The sequence below is a fragment of the Trachinotus anak genome, unplaced genomic scaffold (genome assembly GCF_046630095.1).
Source record: "Trachinotus anak isolate AG129_WGS33_773 ecotype Australia unplaced genomic scaffold, CSIRO_AGI_Tana_v1 ptg000028l, whole genome shotgun sequence".
In the NCBI taxonomy this organism is placed as follows: domain Eukaryota; kingdom Metazoa; phylum Chordata; class Actinopteri; order Carangiformes; family Carangidae; genus Trachinotus; species Trachinotus anak.
The window spans coordinates 1563998-1583630 of record NW_027273879.1 but is presented as its reverse complement, the minus strand read 5'-3'; the positions used below and the strand labels follow the sequence as shown (position 1 = coordinate 1583630).

General features: G+C 41.3%; 2 protein-coding genes across 3 annotated transcripts in view; both read left to right on the top strand.

The window, feature by feature from the left end:
• Window positions 1-2456: 2456 nt before the first annotated feature.
• On the top strand, window positions 2457-9308 carry pla2g3 (phospholipase A2 group III). The gene is made up of 7 exons (XM_071465341.1): window positions 2457-3091; window positions 4364-4496; window positions 4596-4730; window positions 5101-5423; window positions 5521-5650; window positions 6092-6202; window positions 6846-9308. Exons 1-7 carry the CDS (start codon window positions 2539-2541, stop codon window positions 7102-7104), a joined length of 1644 nt encoding a protein of 547 aa, XP_071321442.1. The 5' UTR covers window positions 2457-2538; the 3' UTR covers window positions 7105-9308.
• Window positions 9309-10343: 1035 nt separating this feature from the next.
• The window catches only part of ttc28 (tetratricopeptide repeat domain 28), a 116982-nt gene continuing 107692 nt past the window's right edge, over window positions 10344-19633 (top strand). Inside the window, exons 1-2 of one of the 2 annotated variants that reach the window (XM_071465333.1) lie at window positions 10344-10800; window positions 17246-17608. In XM_071465333.1, coding sequence (XP_071321434.1) covers window positions 10771-10800; window positions 17246-17608 — 393 coding nt within the window. In that variant the 5' untranslated portion in view covers window positions 10344-10770. The remainder of the gene's footprint in view (window positions 10801-17245; window positions 17609-19633) is intronic. The other variant, XM_071465334.1, reaches the window with a different exon arrangement.

Here is a 19633-nt window from a genome sequence, read left to right as displayed (position 1 = left end):
AAATAGGCAACTTGTAAATGTGTTGAATTCCTGAACTAATTCAGGAATTTGGCTGTAAAACTGCACCTAAATCAGTCACAAAATGTGAGAAATAAAACCAAAATGAATACTTTAAGAACCTCACGTTCAGCTTGAATGTATAAAATATAAATTGACCATGAGTTTGACCATCGTGTTTCTCTTGGTCAAAATGATGTTTAGTTGTTTTGTTTGTTTGTTTTCTTGTTAAATTCTGGCGACGTTCATCTCTTCAGAAGGAAACATCGCTCTTTGGTCGACCTGCTCTCAGCTCATGTCCACACAAAGGCTCTAATTTGTGATTTGAGCCCAGTAGACCAAACTAAAGGTTTTGAACCACTGGTCCAAAGTCTATAATCCTCTTGGCTTCGGTTCAGTGACCTTCATGCCCTCCCCCCCAACACCTCCCCCCTTCAAACTCATGTTACCTCAAGCTCCTGTTACCCTCTCCTGTCAATGGAGGACATGTTTTACATCAAGTAATTATTAATAAATTACAGCTGATGTTTTTCCTTTGGAGGGGAGGGGGGGGGGGGTCGCATCTCTCTGAATAAACACGACTGTCACACTCATTTATAAAGGAATTTTCTGAAATAAAAACTGAAGCATTCAGTATAATTTCTAGTCTTGTTCATTGAGATGAATGTTCACTGTATCAGTGAACATTCATCTCAAACCTTTCTTATGATTTTTCATAAATGTACTGTAAATAAGGGACTATATAAAAATTATTGGAGTAGTGACAGGGGCCTAATTTTTTAAAATATTAAAAATATTATTAATATTTTCTTTGAGCCTCCTCTTGACTGCATCACTCTCCCCACAACGTGAAATTTTTTTTGTATATTCATTTGTTATAGATTACAATCAATTTGTTTAGTCATATACCCCAATTTAAACCTTAATGTCTTAATGGAACTTCTCATATGTCTATATATGAATATAGAATGTGGATATATTAATGAAACTCTGATACGAGACAGGTGTCCTCTGCAGGTGGCAAAGTGCAGCTTTATGAACCATGGTGCACGTGATGTTTTTAATGTAATCATATTGAAAAGGAGAGCTGATATAAAACAGTTTTGTATATGGAGTTGAAATTATGTCTAATAAACACCTGACAAACAGATAATAAAGATAAATAAAATCGTCCGCCTCATTTAAATGATAGTGGCACACCTTGAACACGGTTTTATTTCGCCTGTAGCCTGTTTGACCAGAGGAGTCTGTGTCTGACAAACACAAACAGACTAATGGCCGTCGGACAGAAATGATGCTGACGACAACAACAACAACAACAGCTGAACACTATGACTGCAGCTGCAGACACTGTGGAGCATCAGTCAAATCAAAGCAGGAGTCAGTCGATGGCCTTGGCTGGATAAACACCACACATCTGTGCAATAAACAAACAGTTTCAACATTTGAATAATGATGGATTTCTTGCACAATTCAATCCAAAACTGAAAGGAAAACATAATAAACAGCAGCATTAATATTGATTAATAATAATAAGCTGCTGTAACTGGGTTATGTAAGGTGCACTTCACAGACTGGATCTACACCTTTTCTGTGACCATGGTAAAGTGCTGCCAAGGGGCGGTGCTGTTGCATGGATTTCACTTTGTATAAATGTTTGTTCCTATTAACCACAATGAGACTTTAAAACAGGTGTAAGAACAGGTGTGTCTTAGTCTTTAAACGAGGTGAGGGAAATGCCAGGTACCTGGTATTACAGGTACACCTGGAATTATGTGTCCTAACAAAAAAAGGAACTGTTTGTTATAATAACCTGCTGCACAATCGACCTGTGGGCTCGTTTTCACACTTGCCAAAAAGTCGCCCAGCCTTAAACATGGTCCACCTCAGCAAACTGTCGTTCTTACGCATTGTTTTGTCCACAGGAGATATAATGTGTTAATCAATTGGCTTTAGATTTCCTGATTCAGTTTCAAGTGTTTGTGCTAAGCTAAGTTAGCCACTGCAGACTACAGCCTCTACTTACTCTGACAGTTTAACAGTTGTGCAACGTCTCTTAACTGCTGGGTCCAAGAAAGTGAGAAAAACTAATGAAAACAAAAGTAAATGCAAGAAAGGAAGTTGGCTGTTTGTCTCCTGTGTGATTAATCAATCAATATAGATTGATTAGGCCACTTTATATTGGGGGCGTGCCACTCACTTATCAATATTAGTCACATTTTCAGATTGATATCCCGTTTGTGTGCGTGTGTGTGTGTTGATCAATGAGCCTGTGTCATGGTCACTGTCAGAGAGAGAGAGAGAGAGAGAGAGAGAGAGAGAGACACTGATGTCTGACTCTTTCTGACAGGTCACATGACTCTGGTTTGGATGTTGGTTTATTTTAGGTCCCCCCCTCACACACACACACACACACACGCCTCCTCCCCCTCTCATTTAAAACCCGACCTGCAGTCTGTCACTGGCAGAAGCTCCTCAGTGAGTGAGGCAGTAACCTGTTGTGGATGCTTCATCCAGCCGCTGTCCCCTGGACGCACCACCATGACGCACGCCGCTCCTCTTCTTACTGTCATATTGACATCATCACTCCTGGGGCTGGGGGCTGCAGAAGCCTCCGTCCTCTGCTTCTGGACTAAAGTTTTGCCGAACGGAGAAGTGCACTACAGCTTTCTCCGGCAGGACTCTCCATCCGTGCGGCTCTACCACAGCGCCTGGTCCGGGGAGCGGCGCGCTCTGCTCGGCTGCTCCTGGAGCGACGACGCGGCGGTGATCCAGAACTACCTCTCCCTGTGCCTGGAGGGCAAGGAGCAGGACTTCTCCAATCAGCCGGATGCAGATTTAGATCTGGGCTCCGTGTTTGGCGCCGAGGAGCGGTGCGTCCCTGTGGCTTCTCCGGGGGTGGCCGAGCTCCGGTGGCGCACAGGGAAAAGGCTGGTGAGGAGGAGCGCTGGAGGTCGCCCCGCCGCTCAGAATAGTCAAGGTCAAGATGAAAGGTCAAAGGTCAAGAGCCATCTGCGTGTAAAGCGCGGGTTCATTGTACCTGGGACTCTCTGGTGCGGCTCTGGCAACAAGGCGCCATCATATGCAGATTTGGGTATGTTGCTTTCATACCTCACTCTAAGTGATTCAATCTATGAACTTTAATCATTAATCAGTTATTAAGCAAAGACTGTGTTTATTTATTCCTACTTTTTCTTGAGTGTTTGCATTTTCTTGTGAAATACTGCATCCTCTCACCCTTTCACTTTCACCCTGCTCACATCTCATGACCTCATAAACACCCTCTCCTGTCATCGGCTCACAAGTAGATGTTTCATTAAAAGGAAAAGTCTGGGAACAAAAAACTTAACAGCCTAATAGTTGGAGGTCATATTATATTCATGTAAAATTACAGGAGGGAATTGCAACTGCAGAATTTTTCTTAGAAATTTCAGAGACCTGGTAAATTCAAGCCAACATTGTCTTTTCATGCAGAACGAAATCATGAATTTGTTTCACAGGGCTTTACAGTCCTCAGGGTATACAACACATTACGTTGTTAGACTCTTGAAACTGGCAGAAAAAGAAACTCTGTGGTTTAATACTGCACTTTAATGCAGGTGTGGCAACTTCCAAGACACATCCTGACTTGTGGTTCCTGCAATACTGGATCCTGTATTTACTTTATTGCAACTCAGTAGCTAAGTGTGGGTCACATGATCTCTCTTACAGGTCCCCTATGAAATTTTCTCATGAGCAAACAAGCGTTCTGCTTACATTCACTGTTTCTTGTCAAAACACACTGTGTATTCTAGGTTTAACAACCTGAACACGTTTATTTACTCAGGAATTCATCAGATTTTTTATTTAGATTTTAAAACCTGTTGTCTACGCCCATGTTTAGTTGCTAGGAGTTCCCTGCCTTTGTTGTTGCGCCACTGTGTTTCTTGGCTTTTCTCTATTACCTGTAGGCCAGTGGAATAGAGTGAATGCTGTCAACAGTGTACAGGAACAAGCAAAATAGAGACCCACTCACTAAAAACGTTGCTCTAGTGCTACTAGTCGTCAAAAACTCCACAAAATACATTTAAGTCACTTTCTCAGACTTGACAAAGCTCCTGCAGAACCGCAGAGGAAATTCAGCTGAAACTATTTTCGAAGGCTGAGCCACACTCCTGATGTCTAGCAAATGTCCCTTTAACTCACCAATCAAATGTTTATTGCTTCACTTGTTCTGAAAAATGACTCAGTACAAAAACACCTTGAAATTTTTCTGGTAAATGACCAAAGATGCAGAGACTTTTTCATGATCATTTCATCAGACTGGAATTAAATTTTTTCAAACTGGAATGAAAATGCTCTGCGTCTCCCTCCTTGTGTCTTGCAGGGGTTTTTGCAGACACCGACAGCTGCTGCCGGGAACACGACCAGTGCAAACACACCATCCTGTCCTTTCACTCAGAGTTTGGTGTCTTCAACAGCAACATCTTCACCATGTCTCATTGTGACTGTGACAACAAGTAGGCGTTTATAGCTGTATCCTCACCACATGATTTCTTGTGTGTGTTTTATTTGATGTTTTTCTCTTCTAACTATGGACCCAAAATGTCACGTCGTAGGTTTCGTAGCTGTCTGAACGGGGCGAATGACAGCATAGCTGATGTAGTGGGATACACCTTCTTTAACCTGCTGAAGATGCACTGCTTTGAGTTCTCCCACCGTCTCCAGTGTACACAGAGAAACTGGTTTGGAATGTGAGTAAAGATCTGATTTATTTAGTAAGACTGTGACTCTTTTCTCACCTGCTCTACTGTATCTGGCCATGCAGTTAGTTTTGGTTTCATTTATCCAGGTTTTGGCAGGTCTGTCTGACATTTCTGCTTCCACTTTTGAAGTTTTAGCCTGACTGAAATATCTCAACAGCAATTCCATGAATTTCCATTATAGCTTGTCCAGACATTCATGGTCCCCAGAGGATGAATCCTAATGAATTTTATGACCCCCTGATTTTTCATTAATCACAACAATTCTAAACTTGGGGCTCAAACAAGATAATTTAAAGTATACATCCCAAAATGTCAAACTACTCCTTTAAATGACGTCAACCTCTAATGTGATTCACAGGTGTAAAGAGACTAAGATGGCTCTGTATGCTGAGGTCCATCCACCCACACTGTACGAGTCTATCAATCCACCAGAGGTCAGCATGAACAGCACCAGCTCCATCAACACTACCCTACCTGCAGACCCACAGCTCTTCTCCATCACTGCTGCTGCATCCACAGTCCCTACACCTTCGACGAGCTCACCCTCAGCCTCCATCACCCCTGTTACCAATGTCACCTCCACATTCTCAAACACGTCAGAGAGACCTAAAGGATCAGTACCTAAGAACACTTTAGCCACCACAAACCGAACCGTGACTGAGCCCGACGCTGGTACCGCAGGTATTTAATATCACACACATCTCTCCAGCTTTCCACTTTATTCTTCTAAACAACAATTACAGAACTGAACATTTCCACTGATGCTTCCCCTCCACAGAGATGCAACTGTCATGTGATGTCTATAAGGATCTCGATGAGTGTAGGAACAAGATCCTTCCCCAGCGGAGGAGATATGGCCTCCACAACCCAGAGCCCAGGACGCTGTACCACTGCAACTGCACCACCAGGTACAATTACCAGTCAATAAATACCAGTCACACTGAAAATGGAGCTTATTTTTGCATAAAACTCTGTATTTTATAGGCAAAATCTTCCAATCAAGCCAGGGGGATGAGTCAAAGTATGTCTACCTACACATTAATTTATTTAACCCCTGGAGTAAATATTTCCAGTGCTATTAGTAGAGCATATGCAGACTTTGTGATAATGGTGCACTCACCTTTGTTTCTGTGTAAACAAAGTATGACAGGGCAGCATGATGTGGTGTTTCATAACAAAAGTAGGCTAAAAGCAGTGCACACATACGTTCAGCGTCACACTGTTACATACCGGTTCTCTGAACCTGCACAAAAACCTTTTATGTCCTTGGACATGAAATCTGCTGCGTTCGTTGTTTTTTTTGGCACATCTGTCTCTCTGATGTTTGTTTTTTCTCACTGTCCTTCTAGATTATTCCAGACTTTGGTTAAACAGAGACGACTGACCGAAGTACAGGCTCTCCTGCTTGGATACGTGTCTCAATCTTGCTTCCTGCCGCAGGACTGCACGACAGGCAAAACGTCAGTATACAAACACAGGCATACTGTAAATATATCCACACCACCGGGCTATAAGACAAACACTGAAACACTGTGTGATTTATCATCTTTATCTATAATATAGTTTGATAATTACATAGAGCAGAGGTGGAAATGAAGTTACCAATATGAGAATGTAAAAATACTTCAAGTCCTGCAATTAAAATCCAACTTCAGTAAAAGTACAAAAATGTTATTAGCAAAATTTTTACCTAAAATATCAAAGTAGAAGTACCTGCTCTGCAGAAAAATGTGACTGCTAACATATTATTTCTGACATTATTAGATTGTTAATGCTGACAGATCGATGCTTCAGAAAAAAATGTTCTTGAATCTTAGATGTTTTCATAAAATCAACTGGATAATTTAACCTATTTACCTGTTGCAGTCTGTTATGATGCATTTTATTTTATAAGCTCATCCTTTGTTTTTAATGTAAAATCTGCAGAGTAACAAGGAGCCATAGCTGTTGAATGAATGGAGTAAAAACTACATTAGTTCCATCTGAAATGTGTTGGGATATAAAGCAGCATAAAATGTAAATACTCAGGTACAAGCACCTCATACTTGTACTTAAGTCATAATAGCTTCACAGAACCATCATTGCTTCTTCTTTGTTCAACAGCTGTACAGCAGTTCTGGTGAAAGCGGATCTCCCTCAGCTGGACCAGAGGAGCAGTGCAGAGGTGGAGGAGCAGCACCATCTACAGGCAGTTCAACTGAAGCTCAGGAGGCCAAACACCAGGAGCACTAAACGGAGAAACGGAGCCGTGAGGCTTCACAAACTGTGTCTCAAGATGACCCGGCCCAAAAAAATGAACAAGACCAGAAAAGGTGTTCAAACTACTCCACAGCCAGCTGCAGGAGGGAGAGAGCTTGTCTGAAAGTGACTTTCATGGAGACCCAAAGTGTTCAATGTTAAATAGAAACATAACACATCAGGAAATAAATAATTATATTAATAAATACAAACAAAATATAAATATAACCATGAAATAACTTTATTGCAGGTCATTACAGTCCCTTTTATTTCAAAATTTACTTCCCCCAAAGTCTTTTTTTACCTCACAAAGATCTAAGTTTTACTTCATAATATCACTTTTTCTCACAAATTCTTTGTCTGTCAATTAAAACAAACAGGGCTGAGCCATTAATGTAATGGGTTGTTGTTTCGGTCTGAGGGACTGGAGAGATAATGTTGATTTTATTTAATTTATTTATGGATCAACAAAACACACCAATCCGAGGAATAATATGTTAAAGAAAGGACACTTGTTTCCAGTATGGCCCCAAGATTTTAAAAGGGAAAACCTATAAACAGACTTTGGAAAAAGGGATTGAAATAAAATTAAAGATAAAATATTTCCTGCAATAAACTCTATTATTGTGAAAAGCAGCAGGAAGAAATAACACTTCATAATGAGTTTTAAAACTTTCCATGATTATTTCACAATTTCATGGTTATATGTCATGTTTTATCTGTATTTATTTATTTTACAAACCTGTACCACTTATCCAGGAAGGTCACAGTGGAGCTGGAGCCAATCCCAGCTGAGCCTGGGCGAGAGGCGGGTTATACCTGGACAGGTTGCCAGCCTGTCATTGGGCTGACATATAGAGACAAACAACCACTCACACTCACATTCGCATTAGAGTCACCAATTAACCTGCACGTCTTTGGACTGTGAGAGGATTCTCAGGCAGACACGGGGAGAATCACACAGAAAGGCCCCATAAATGCCTTATTTATTTAATGATGAACACTTTGGGTCCCCATTAAATACTGTAGTATTGTGTATTTATATTGTTACATCAGGGATGTAGTGAAACTCAGTTTAGGCCAAATCTGTGGAACAAACTGCAAACTTTCCCCGAAGTATAATAAACCTTTTGGCATGTCATAACAGCAACAGCACAGGCGAAACGAATAGCATTGACTATGACTGCATTTTATTCAGAGGAGCCCTGCTATATTCTACATGCCGGCTCGCTGTGTTGACTTACTGGGACACTTCATACATCTGGTCCATTACAAAATGATCAGTTACACCTGTGCTTTTCCTGCCACAACAAATCAAGATGTCTGCCATGAAAAGGATCTGCCATGTTTTGTATAGATGGTTGTTTTTGCTGAGAATAGAATAACACGGAGGTCATGGTTAACTGACCTTTTTATGTACCACTACATCCAAGTTTGCACTAATTCCCCAAAAGGACTGCAGCCACCACTGAGGACCCTGAGGTCATGTCCTTGTTATTTCTGGGGGAGTTTTTTTTTTTTTTTCTTCTTTAGAGTCAATGTCAATTTAAATGTGGCTGTTATTAGCTGTAAGCTATATTCCTGCCAATGTGGAGGATACTCTGGAGCAGCATTTAGACTATTATGTAGGGAGATAGAATATAACTCATCAGTTAAATGAATAAATACAATCTAATATGAAAAGTATTTTTGAATGCACAGTGTAGTCAAACATTTTTTAGGGAGGATGTGGCTGCGCTGGGGGAAGTCACACTCCTGACTTCAGTATGTCTAAAATCACAGCTACAGTCCTGTTCCCTGCTCACTGTTAATGATGTTTCTGCACTCATCGCACCTGTAAATATTTGTACTGTATTGTTTTAGTTGAAGATTGATGCACATTATGGTGTTGGAAAAAGGGAAGGCCTGTGTAGACACAACAGTTTGTAAATATCTGTACATAAGAAACACATTGTGAAATATTTGGTTTATGGTGTATGTTTGTCTGATTAAATTTAAAGGTATAGTTTGAAATTTTGGGAAACACGCCTTTTGCTTTCTAGCAGCAAGACTTTCTCAGATGAGCGAATATGAAGCTAGAGTCAGCTGTGATAAGCTTATCTTAGCTTAGCTTAGCATAAAGAGGGGGAAACAGCTAGCTTGGCTGTGTTTAAATCTGCCTAATAAACACATTATATTGTATTAATTTAATCCATTCTTTCCTGGAGGCAGGGACTGTCTTTCATCACAGTGAGTTTTCCAGGCAAACAGCAAAGACTCTTGCACATAAACCCATATTTTATTTTTACTCTACTTTTTAAACTGAATAAACAAAGATGGTGGATTTTATTACCTTTGGACAGAGACAGTCTTGCTATTTCACCATGTTTCCAGTCTTCATGCTAAGCTAAGCTAAGCTAACTGCAGCAGCTTCATATTTAATGGACAGATATAAGAGTAACCTTTCCAACTATGAAAATCACTAAGAAAAAATCACTGGAAATATTGAATTAATTATTTAAAAGTCTTAATTGATCTGTAAACGAGATTATAAACAATTATATAGCAGCAAACAGCTAATTTCTGTGTAAAGACATAGTGGAGTAATGGCGTCCTGTTTACCTGTCGGTCCCAGCTTCACAAACACAGACACCCCCACACAGCTGCCAGATGAATTTGACCTTTCAGGATTTCCTCCACTGAAAAAACATGTTTTCATCTAAAAAGGCCTCCACGTTAAAGAGATAAGACTGTAGAGCACAGGCGGACTGACCATGGGGACAACGGCTTCAAATCCCGGGCAGCCTCCAGACATTTACCGGCTCCAGCGGCTGTTCCCGCAGATAAGTTCAAGGCTGAATTTCTTTCTTTCTCACTAGCTGCTAAAGTGCTCTAGCTTTTTATCCCCTTCACCGGTGAGTAACTTGCTGTTTTCATTAGTGACCGGCGACAGTAGCCATGATTAAGTTAGCTAGCTAACCGTTAGCCACATTATGAACGTGTTCGGCTAACGTTGCTATGGCTAGCTTAGCTTGGCGTCGGCGTTGCCATGGAGCGTATCCGGCGATGCTAGCCGAGGCTAACGGTTGTGGTTGGGTTGTTTTTGTTGGTTCTTCTCGGTTCTTGTGTACACACGGTAACTTTGTGGAGTTGTGTGTTAAGTTGTGTCTTTCCCCGGGTTTCCGGACAAACACCTTGCTGAACAGCGGGGAGTCACGGCGCTGACTCAGCATTTGTTTGGGTCTGAGGTGCTGGTGGTTTACTGTGACATCGACAATCGTCTAATCTGTGAAGTTTGAAGACACTTGAGTCATTTATACTACAAATGTTACTTGTGTTTAAATGTAGTTGTATTGGTATAAGTTTGGATGGAAGAACCTGGTAAACTGAGCGCTGTGACTCGCTAACAGCGGCCTGTTGTGATGAATATCCGCCAGGTAACTCAACTCCTCTCTGATGTCATGAAAGTGTAACTGAACCCTCGCTGAAGGCTGCGGCCGTGGAGCCGACCGGATCCCCGCCTCTCACCGGACAAAAATTCCGCTAAGGGGAGCGGATCGGCTGTGGGAACATGGCGCACTTACTGTGGATTAACTTTCCTCAAGAAAAACCGTGGAGGATCGCCACATAGCACACGACTCTCCCCAGCTTCAGTCCATCGGCGACTAAAGGCGCAGCAGCTCGGACGAGCTTCAGTGAACTTCGGGGGCTCGTATTGTTCTGGATGGTGGCTGAGTGTTTTCCTGTCCTGCTTCTCTGCTGCTGTGGGATGAGAGTTTGGAGCCGCTGTCGCCGGATTTAGCAGACAGAGATGGAAAAGCAAAGATCGAGGAAAGAAAAGGTAAGAGCACTGGAAGCCGGTGGTTTATTTAGCGGTTTCACAGATGTCAGGATCCGCCGCTGTGGAGGGGCTGAGTGTCAGGGCAATCTACAGGAGGCTGGGGGGGGGGGGGAGAAAGGAAGAAGGAAAGCCCTTTTGCACAAGTTCTAACAGTGTGACAGTTTACAGGCAAACAGGCAGCTCACAGCTCATCATGAGTTTCCATCCTGCAGGATTTATTTTGAAACTACTGGTATCTGCCATCTGATTCTGTCAGGCTGCAGAGGAGGCTGCATGATGGGGTCACTGCAGTGCAACTTTTCCACTCCACTTCCATCTGCTTTGAAAACCCTCTTAACCCCTCACTGGTGCTCTGTGGATGTCACCTTGTTGAGTGGGTTTTGACCATGAGTTTAAGACTTAACTAAAAAGACAGGGATCATTTCATACCATTTAATGCTTTTAATATAATATATATATCAAACACCATCCTCATTAAATGCAATAAAAGAGTTAAAGGTGGTGAGACAAACAAAGAGGTAAGCTGCTGGACAAAAGACTTAAAATGGCATTAACACAAAATATAAAAACACACATACTTAGTAAAATAGAGTAAAACAGAATAATACAGTACAGTTGCGTTTATTATATTGAATTTAATTAAAAAGGAAAGTTTTAAGCCTGAATTTCAAAGATCTGAGAGCTGGAGCAGACCTCAAGTTTTCTCAGACTTTATTCCCAAAAAATAAGTAATCACAACAAAGTATGTAACTAGTAGGAGTTTTTGGGAACTGACGCACAAGTGTACAGTGATTCTTTTTAGAGACTAATAAATCAGCTGAAAGTGTGTTTATCAGTATTGGTGTAAATGGCCGATGAGTAATTGTTTTACATAAAGAACCATACTAGGTTTGACACTGTTCTGTAGTTTGTCCACCGGAGAGCGAGGCCAGCTGATGTTTACACAAAGAATTGAAACAATTAGTGCACTGACAGAAAATTAATCAAGTAATTTATCAGTCCAAAACTTCCAAAATTCACTGCCTGCAGCTTCTCCATTTTGAACATTAGCTGCTTTTCTCAGTTTTAAATCATTGTAAGTTGAAATCTTTGAGTGTGGACTATTGGTTGGACAAAAAACATCTCACTTTAAGAAGTTGCCTCGGGCTGCGGGACATTACAATGTTTATATTCACTGTATGCGTGTATTGTGTATATTACATTTGTAAGACAAAATGATTAATCTGCAAAGAAAGGAGGAAGGAAGGAAAATAATCATCAGGTTTATTGATAATGAAAATAATTGTTTGTTGCACCTTTAACCGTCAAGTTTGTCCACCAGAGGGCACTGACAGGTTCATTTTTCAACTGTAAAATGTCTAGTTTAGTACATTCAATTTTATAGTTATTATTTTATTTGATATTTTATTTTTTCATTATCGATTAATCTGCCAGTTGTTTTCTCAGTCAATTAATTGTTTTACTGATATTAAAACTCAGTATATACTGAAAAATTCTAGTTTCCGTGAGACTGAGGTGATGTTTTCAAAATCCTCGTTTTATCTGACCAACAGCTCAAACTCAAAAATACTCTGTGTCCTTTCAAATATGACAAAGAAAAGAAAACTAATATTGATTTGAAATTGATTAATAATTGAAAAACATGTTAACTTTAGCTCTGACTTCAAACAAATCACCATCAGGTATCATGGCCGCAGACGCTGGATGTGGCTGCAGTTAATAAGAGCTTGTTGTCTCGATGCTTCACCTACGACTTGATTTATATTAGAAGAACAAAGGTTCACGTTCAGGGACACAATTTCCTCTCCTTCAGGTATTCAGCCCTGCAGTGTGTGTCTGTGTATGTGTTGTTCTCCAGGAATGTACTCCCTTTGACCTGGACTGAAAAAGGGGGCTGGGAGTAGTAAGACAGGAGACAGGGGAAGTGTGTGTGTGTGTGTGTGTGTGTGTGTGTGTGTGTGTGTGTGTGTTACGTTGGAAGGAGTTGCACAGGATATTCATGTTGTGTTCCTGTCTTTTTTATTTTTTATTTTTTTTACTTTTGTGTGTGTGTGTGTGTGTGTATGTGAATGGGGTTGTTTGTCTTTCCTGTGCAAACTCCTGTTCACACACCCTAACATTTTTTCTGTAATTTGTGTGTGTGTGTGTGTGTGTGTCCTGTGGTGTTCAAGCTGGCAAATACATATGTCAGCAACGACAGTTACAATAACAAACTGTCAGTGGAAACGTCCTGCTGAGTGACGTCGTGCTGTCAACTTGTCAACTGATTTGCATGCACGTGTGTGTGTGTGTGTGTGTGTGTGTGTGTGTGTGTGTGTGTGTGTGTGTGTGTGTGTGTGGCAGCAGCACCATTAATAAACTGCTCCCGGAGTATCAAACTACACAGACAGGTGACACAACAAATTAAATCCTGATGAAGCAGATTGCACATACAGGCGTCCATGGCATATGAGTTTTGAAAAAGGACAAGTTTAGTGAAAGACATATTAATATTGTCCCTATTCAAATCAATGTAAGGACATTTTAAGGACTTGAATGACCAATTTGCAGTTGTTTTCATATAATCTTTAATGTCGTTATTCCTTGTAGAGAGAAATGTAGTATTTTACAATGTGTTAAATACATTTCCAGTCCACATTTATTTCTCCCTATGTTGCTGTCATCAACCAAACTCAGTGCTTTTTTCCCCAAATATAATGAAATAATTCTTTTGTGTACAAGGTAACATGAGACTGTAAAAAAACAAAATTAAACTAAAATTAGGAATGTTGAAACACCAGCTATTTTACACCTGCACAAATTTTAATTACCGTCTTACATTTATACGTCAACCTCTCAACAACAGACACCATCACATTCAACTTGTGCCAAACACGATCCTGATGGTAGGATCACTGGGGTTGTGCACAGACACAGACTGAGCTGAGGCTGCACTCACTGTCGCAGGTGGAAGAGACTTCACTGAACATAATTACATGCTTCTGCATGTCTTCACCAGACCACTTCACCTGTGCTTTGTTCCTTCTGTTTGCTTGTCAGCCACAAACAGCCTGCTGAGCAACACGGCCCCTCCACTGTGTTTTTAACTCCAGCTCTCTAAAGGTTCATTGAGCTGTTTTTCTTTTATTAAGCTCAAAATGTCTACATCTAGTTTTAGATAAACTCTATATAATAAATCTTACGTCACCTAACTGCAGATGTTATCGTCCAGGTCTCCGTTAAAAAAAGGATTTTAATCTCAAGGGACTTCCTGGTTAAATTATTGTAAAATTTCAGAGTAAAAGCTGATCATTGCCTTCACATTTATTTATTGTGAAGCAAGTGAAGAATGTGGCATAGTATTTACAGTAGGGTAAGCTTCAGTGAACAGAGCAGAATGAAGAACTGTTGATGTGGATCAAGTCTTTCAGACACCTGATCCACTTCATTAGGTCAGTATCAGCACTGATACCAATCAAATGATTTGAATCAGTGAATCACATGTTTTTCCTTCTTTTCAGTTTGTGTTTAATCTTTATGATGCCGTTTGGGCCAAGAGCCATTCAAAATTTATTTTGAAGGAATTAAAATATACTCAAAGTTCCTTTGTTCTTCAGCCAGGACAGACCCTTTCACACTACTTTATATAGTTCGGGGTGGCTTTATATATAATATTGCATAATCATTTATTATTTGATTATGTTTTATATTATTTATTTGAAGCTGCAAAGTAACTAGCAGCTACATCTGTCAGATAAATGTGGTGGAGCGGAAAAAGTGCAATACTTGATCCCAAAATGTTCAAGTATTAAGTAGGGAAGAGTGGAAGTACTCAAGTAAAGTTCAAGTACCTCAAAATCGTACTTTAGTGCAGTACTCAAGCAAATGTACTTTATTACTTTCTGCAGGAAAGACAGGAGGCTCCTCAGGTTTAAGGTGATCATCAGACTTCACTCTCTCATTTTCCAGTTTTCACTTCACCTCTGACTCACACACGAGTCCTCAGCACTTACAAAGTGTTTGCACAGTTTGTGCTCAGGTGCTCCTACACAACACTGCAGAGTGGCTTCAGTGTAGTCTGACCTCTGTTTAAAGAGCAGCGTAACACAACAGCGTACACAACCTACTCAGTAAAGTAAACTGCATGATTACTGAAGTCCACACTAAATTCCCCTCACTTATTTTTCGTCATGCATATTAACCATATGCAACAGTAATAGGCTCAGAGATTTACGCCTAAGTTCCACGCTCATGATATGTGGCCGCCTTTGTTTATTTCTGCAAACGCGGCCCTGGTAACATGTTAAACAAGCTCTGCTTTGTATCACATTCGTCATATTTGAACGAGTGTTTCATAACAACATGGCACATTCATGAGTAGTGATGGCATACCGGAGAGAACAGCTGAAAAATGAGCTCTGTCACAGGACTGTGAATTGTGGATTGAACTCCTCTGGGCTGTAGTGAACACTGGATAGCTAACAGTCTATCATTTTTCTGGAGAATTTAAGGCTTTTAAGCACCTTGAGGGAATTCACATCTGTTTCTTGTATTTTTAGAATCAGTATATTTAAATTTGATGACTTTTAAGCCAAATATATAAAAAAAAAAATACATGAAGAATTCAGTGTTTCTCAACCAGAATTTTATTTCTTGCAGTGTGGAGATGGCTTTGAAGTTGTTTTTATATCGTGAAATAAATTAGCCTGTTATTTCCTTATTTTTTTTCTCATTATGTAATTTTTGTTATTTTAGATCTTCATATCCAGATTTTAAAATAAAACAGATTTTAATTTAAGTGAAACTTGCAATGTTGTTGAACAACTAACTGAACAAATTTTAGAGACTTTTATTTTGGATGTTTTTGTGTAAATCCATTCTCTCTGGAGCTCTAGTAACAACCCGTCAGTGATTGGCTGACTGTTTTCTGAGTGATTGTATAAGAATATAGCAAATTTCAGATAAACACTCAGAGAAACCAAATCCTGCAAGGTGGGTCCAGGTGGGTGGGGCTTGGGCGTGGCTGAGAGCAGTGACTGCTTTGTTGTGACATCACAAAGTTACAGAAGTCCTGACAGCTGTCCCTTTCACCTCATGCTGTATCTTTGCCTCACGTCTCGCCCTCCTAACCTCCCTTAACGTTAAAAAAATCTAGAATATAGTCAAACTTTTTGTAGGTGTGAACCATCCTGATGGTACAAAAAGTAGCAGCTGCCAAGGGTTAATTTAAAATGGCTCAAACCTGCACAGACCCAATGGTGTGACATTTTTTTTGCTTTCCTTAAGTTTTCTGGCCGTTTATTTCAAATGTATTTTCATGGCCTCTCCAAACAACTTTATGCTGTTGGTGATACATTTGCAAGTTTTAGGAATCCCTCCAGGCTGCATATTTGAAGTGTGTATCCAAACATTTCAGTTTGTGTGTGTGTGTGAGAGAGAGAGAGGGGAATAGAGAGATATATAATGAAGGCCTTGGTGTAAGCTCTGGTGAAAGGACAAATTTGGAAACACCAGATCAGGGAGGGAGGCATCGGTTCAATGTTCAAGCTGCAGGGAGCTAACCTCAGCGTGCACATTTTACACAAAGTTTCAGCGGGTGTGACAGAACCCAAGGAGAAGAACAGAACCCTCATCTGCCTTCCTGACTCTCCTCCTTTCTCTCTCCATCTCTCTGAGGAATTCAAGCTCCTACCACCAAACAGAAGAGAAAAAGTGCACGCAGCACTTTGGTGTCCCATTTGCCAGTGACTACACTGTCACATCATGCAAATGAGGCTGCTGCGGTTTCTGTGTCGTCCTGGGCACAGTTCTGTTTGCAAAAAATTGGGTTTTTTTTCAGTTGTGTAAGAGCAGCCAAAAACACATTTCCTTTGTCTGTTGAAATTTATTTTTATCAGTCTGACCTTTTTGGTGACACCTCCACAGTCGACTCTTCTGTGCACCCCAAATGAGAGGCACACAGGGATGGATTTCTTTGATGGTCCACCAGCCCACATTATTATATATGAAACTGCCAGTCAGATGTATTTACTTATTAATTGATGGTGCTGGAATACTTTTCTGGATCATTCTGGACCGCATCTATTGTTTGTCCAACCTAGCTTGAAAAAAGTTTGAAAAAAAAAACACACAAGCTCCCAGCCCACTTTAACCCCTCCTCCTCCTCCTTCATCCTTTGGAAGTTGCATTTGAAGTCCGTTTGCGTCACAGCGGCATGACTCTGCTGACCCATTTCAAAGGTTCCTTCAAATGTGGCCAAGAGATGCAGCTGCAGACGATCCAACGGGTGGATCCTTTATGGTGCGACCTGTCCCAAGATTCATTGCGTGATCCAGGGAATGTTTTTGATTGAAAAGTAATAATAAAATAGTTGCTTATAAATGATCTGACTAATGGAGCGATCGTTTCAACAAGACATTTAACCAGTCTCTCCTTGTCCTCTTCTCCTTCCTCCTCTGCTCCTCAGTTCTCCCTGTTTGGTTCTCGCTCCACCAGCAGGACCACCAACCCTCCTTCGTCATCCTCCTCCTCTTCCTCCCCTGTCATGCCTTCAGCCCTGATGTTGAAAAGGGCAGAGCGACCATCAGGCTGCGGCCCCCCCGGCCTGAGCAAAGCTGAATTCCTCGAGCGCGTGCGTCGCAGCAACCAGGCCTGCCAGCAAGGGGAGTACGCCCTGGCTGTGCGTCTGTACAGCGAGGCCCTGACCGCTGACCCCCAGAACTGCATCCTGTACAGCAACCGCTCGGCCGCCTATCTCAGACTGGGTCAGTACAGCACCGCTCTGGACGACGCAATCAAAGCACGTCTCATCAATCCCAAATGGCCCAAGGTAAGAGGTTTGACCCCGTGTCCCTAAATCACACGCCCCACATGAGGACGTGACGAAGACACTGCAGCTAAGAGTGGGAAATGGATTTTATGGAGCAGGAGAGTGGATGTATCCATTAAGTGGATAGTTAGATGGATGTTTGATGGATGTATGGATGGGTTCTTCACCTGCCTGCCTCTAAAAATCATCTCATTAATCTATTTATATATGGAGCAACGGAAATACAGCTAATTATGAACCCTTATAATCAATATCTTACCTTCTCTTGTTTGTCAGGAGTTCATGCACAGGTCAGCATGTTGAAGCCTCTCAGATCACCTGTTGCTGGGAATAATCTAAGCTTTTTTCCCTTGTGATTTTTGCAAGTTAGTGCTGACAGTCCTCAACTGGCTGCACAGAAATCAGCAAGTCCTCTTTCCATCCCAGATCCAGTCAGGCAGCTTGTTTTGCTGAACTTTTGATTGTTACCGGCGAACGGCAGCTGAACACAAGCCTGCTATTTAGACGCCACAGTCCACATGTTGTGCTTTTACAGCGTAACCTTAAGCCTGTGCTGTATAGTCTTTCTTTGTTTGACAAGTGCATTTGAAAAGGGCAGCATACACATTTAAGTCAGCATAATGAGGTATCCCTGTAAATATGCTGGTGCTGGGACAGTGATGGAGCCAAACAAGAGACGGTGTATGTTGCTGCTGATGTATCAGTGTGTTCTCTAACCATACATCAGCGGAGAAAGGTAAATGATAAAGTTCAGATGAAGGGTTGGGCAATATAAAAATATATACTGATGTTTCTTAGCTTTCAGGTTGTCATACTGTGGTATTATCTCTGGTTGTGTTACAGTGAAGAACAACTGCAAGTCTGCAATACACGACATCATGTCTGCCACTTCTTGTATTGTCACTGTGGGCATTTTGCTGTGTTCACTTCATGGGAAGGAAGGTAATGACGAGATTCCCATGTTTATGACTTGTGAGTGTTCACATCAACCTGACTTTTCGTGACTTTGTGCCAAGCAAACTTAATTTCTGCATGTATCTGTAACCTGTAGGCCTTTAGGTCATACAAAAGTGGAATCCCAGAAAGGACAGTTGATGGTTTTCTATGTGATACCACTGCATTGCTTTTTATCTGGTTGTTTTTTTTGGGGGGGAAAATGCTGAGGAATCTCCTCATTTACATGAAATTAAAATATTCCAGCTTTCAACTCTTTTCTTTTCATGTGTCTCTGGTCAGTCTCTTGTTGCCTGTTATCCCAGAATCCTCTTTTCCCTTTGAAAAGATGGCACCGCCCTGTAGACTGCAACTACGACAAACTCTGTGTTCAGTAGGTTTTTCTGTAGAGCAAATCAACAGAAACTGAATATTATAACCTTCATGAAGGAGGATTTACTGCAGTCTGGGTTATTTTTAGCTGCGTGTTCCTAATAAAGTGTGTATTAAAGTGTAGATACTGCGATAGAGGATTTATCTTCATTGTCTGTGAAGTTGGATGACTATGTTTTTAATTCCCAGTGGTGCGTGGCAGGTCCAGTGATGTGTGAGAGAGGATGAGTCGCATTAAAAAGTGCAGTGTTTCACATTTCCACCACATTTCCCAGATAAATGACCGGCTGGAAACTGCATCAGGTTCTTCTCCTTTACACTTGAAGTGGCCTTTTACATCCACAGACACAGTCAGCAGTGAGGGAAGTGAAGGATGGCGAGGGCTCAGGGCCTTTTTCAGCCATGCAGAGCAGGTAAGCGGGCAGGCAGGAGACAGGGTTTGCCAGGCTGCCTCTGTCTGGACGACTGGGGCCCGGCCAGCTCGACTCCGCTTCCTTTCTCTGTGAGAGAGAATGGACGGAAGTGGTGTTTGGGTGTGTATATGTCAGTGTGTATGTGTGTGTGTGTGTGTGTGTGTGTGTGTGTGTGTGTGTGTGTGTGTGTGTGTGAGTGAGAGAGCTTCGCACGGCTGTTATTTTGTTTTTGAAACCCTGGCTAGGCCTTGGCCTGAGTTTGGCACTTAAAGACAATAACAGAAGC

Excerpts from the sequence above, each read along its gene's own strand:
- pla2g3 (XM_071465341.1), top strand. The coding sequence starts at position 2,539 with ATGACGCACGCCGCTCCTCTTCTTACTGTCATATTGACATCATCACTC. Across the intron at positions 4,497-4,595 it reads CATTGTGACTGTGACAACAA|GTTTCGTAGCTGTCTGAACG; the intron begins GTAGGCGTTTAT and ends GTCACGTCGTAG. Across the intron at positions 5,651-6,091 it reads CACTGCAACTGCACCACCAG|ATTATTCCAGACTTTGGTTA; the intron begins GTACAATTACCA and ends CTGTCCTTCTAG.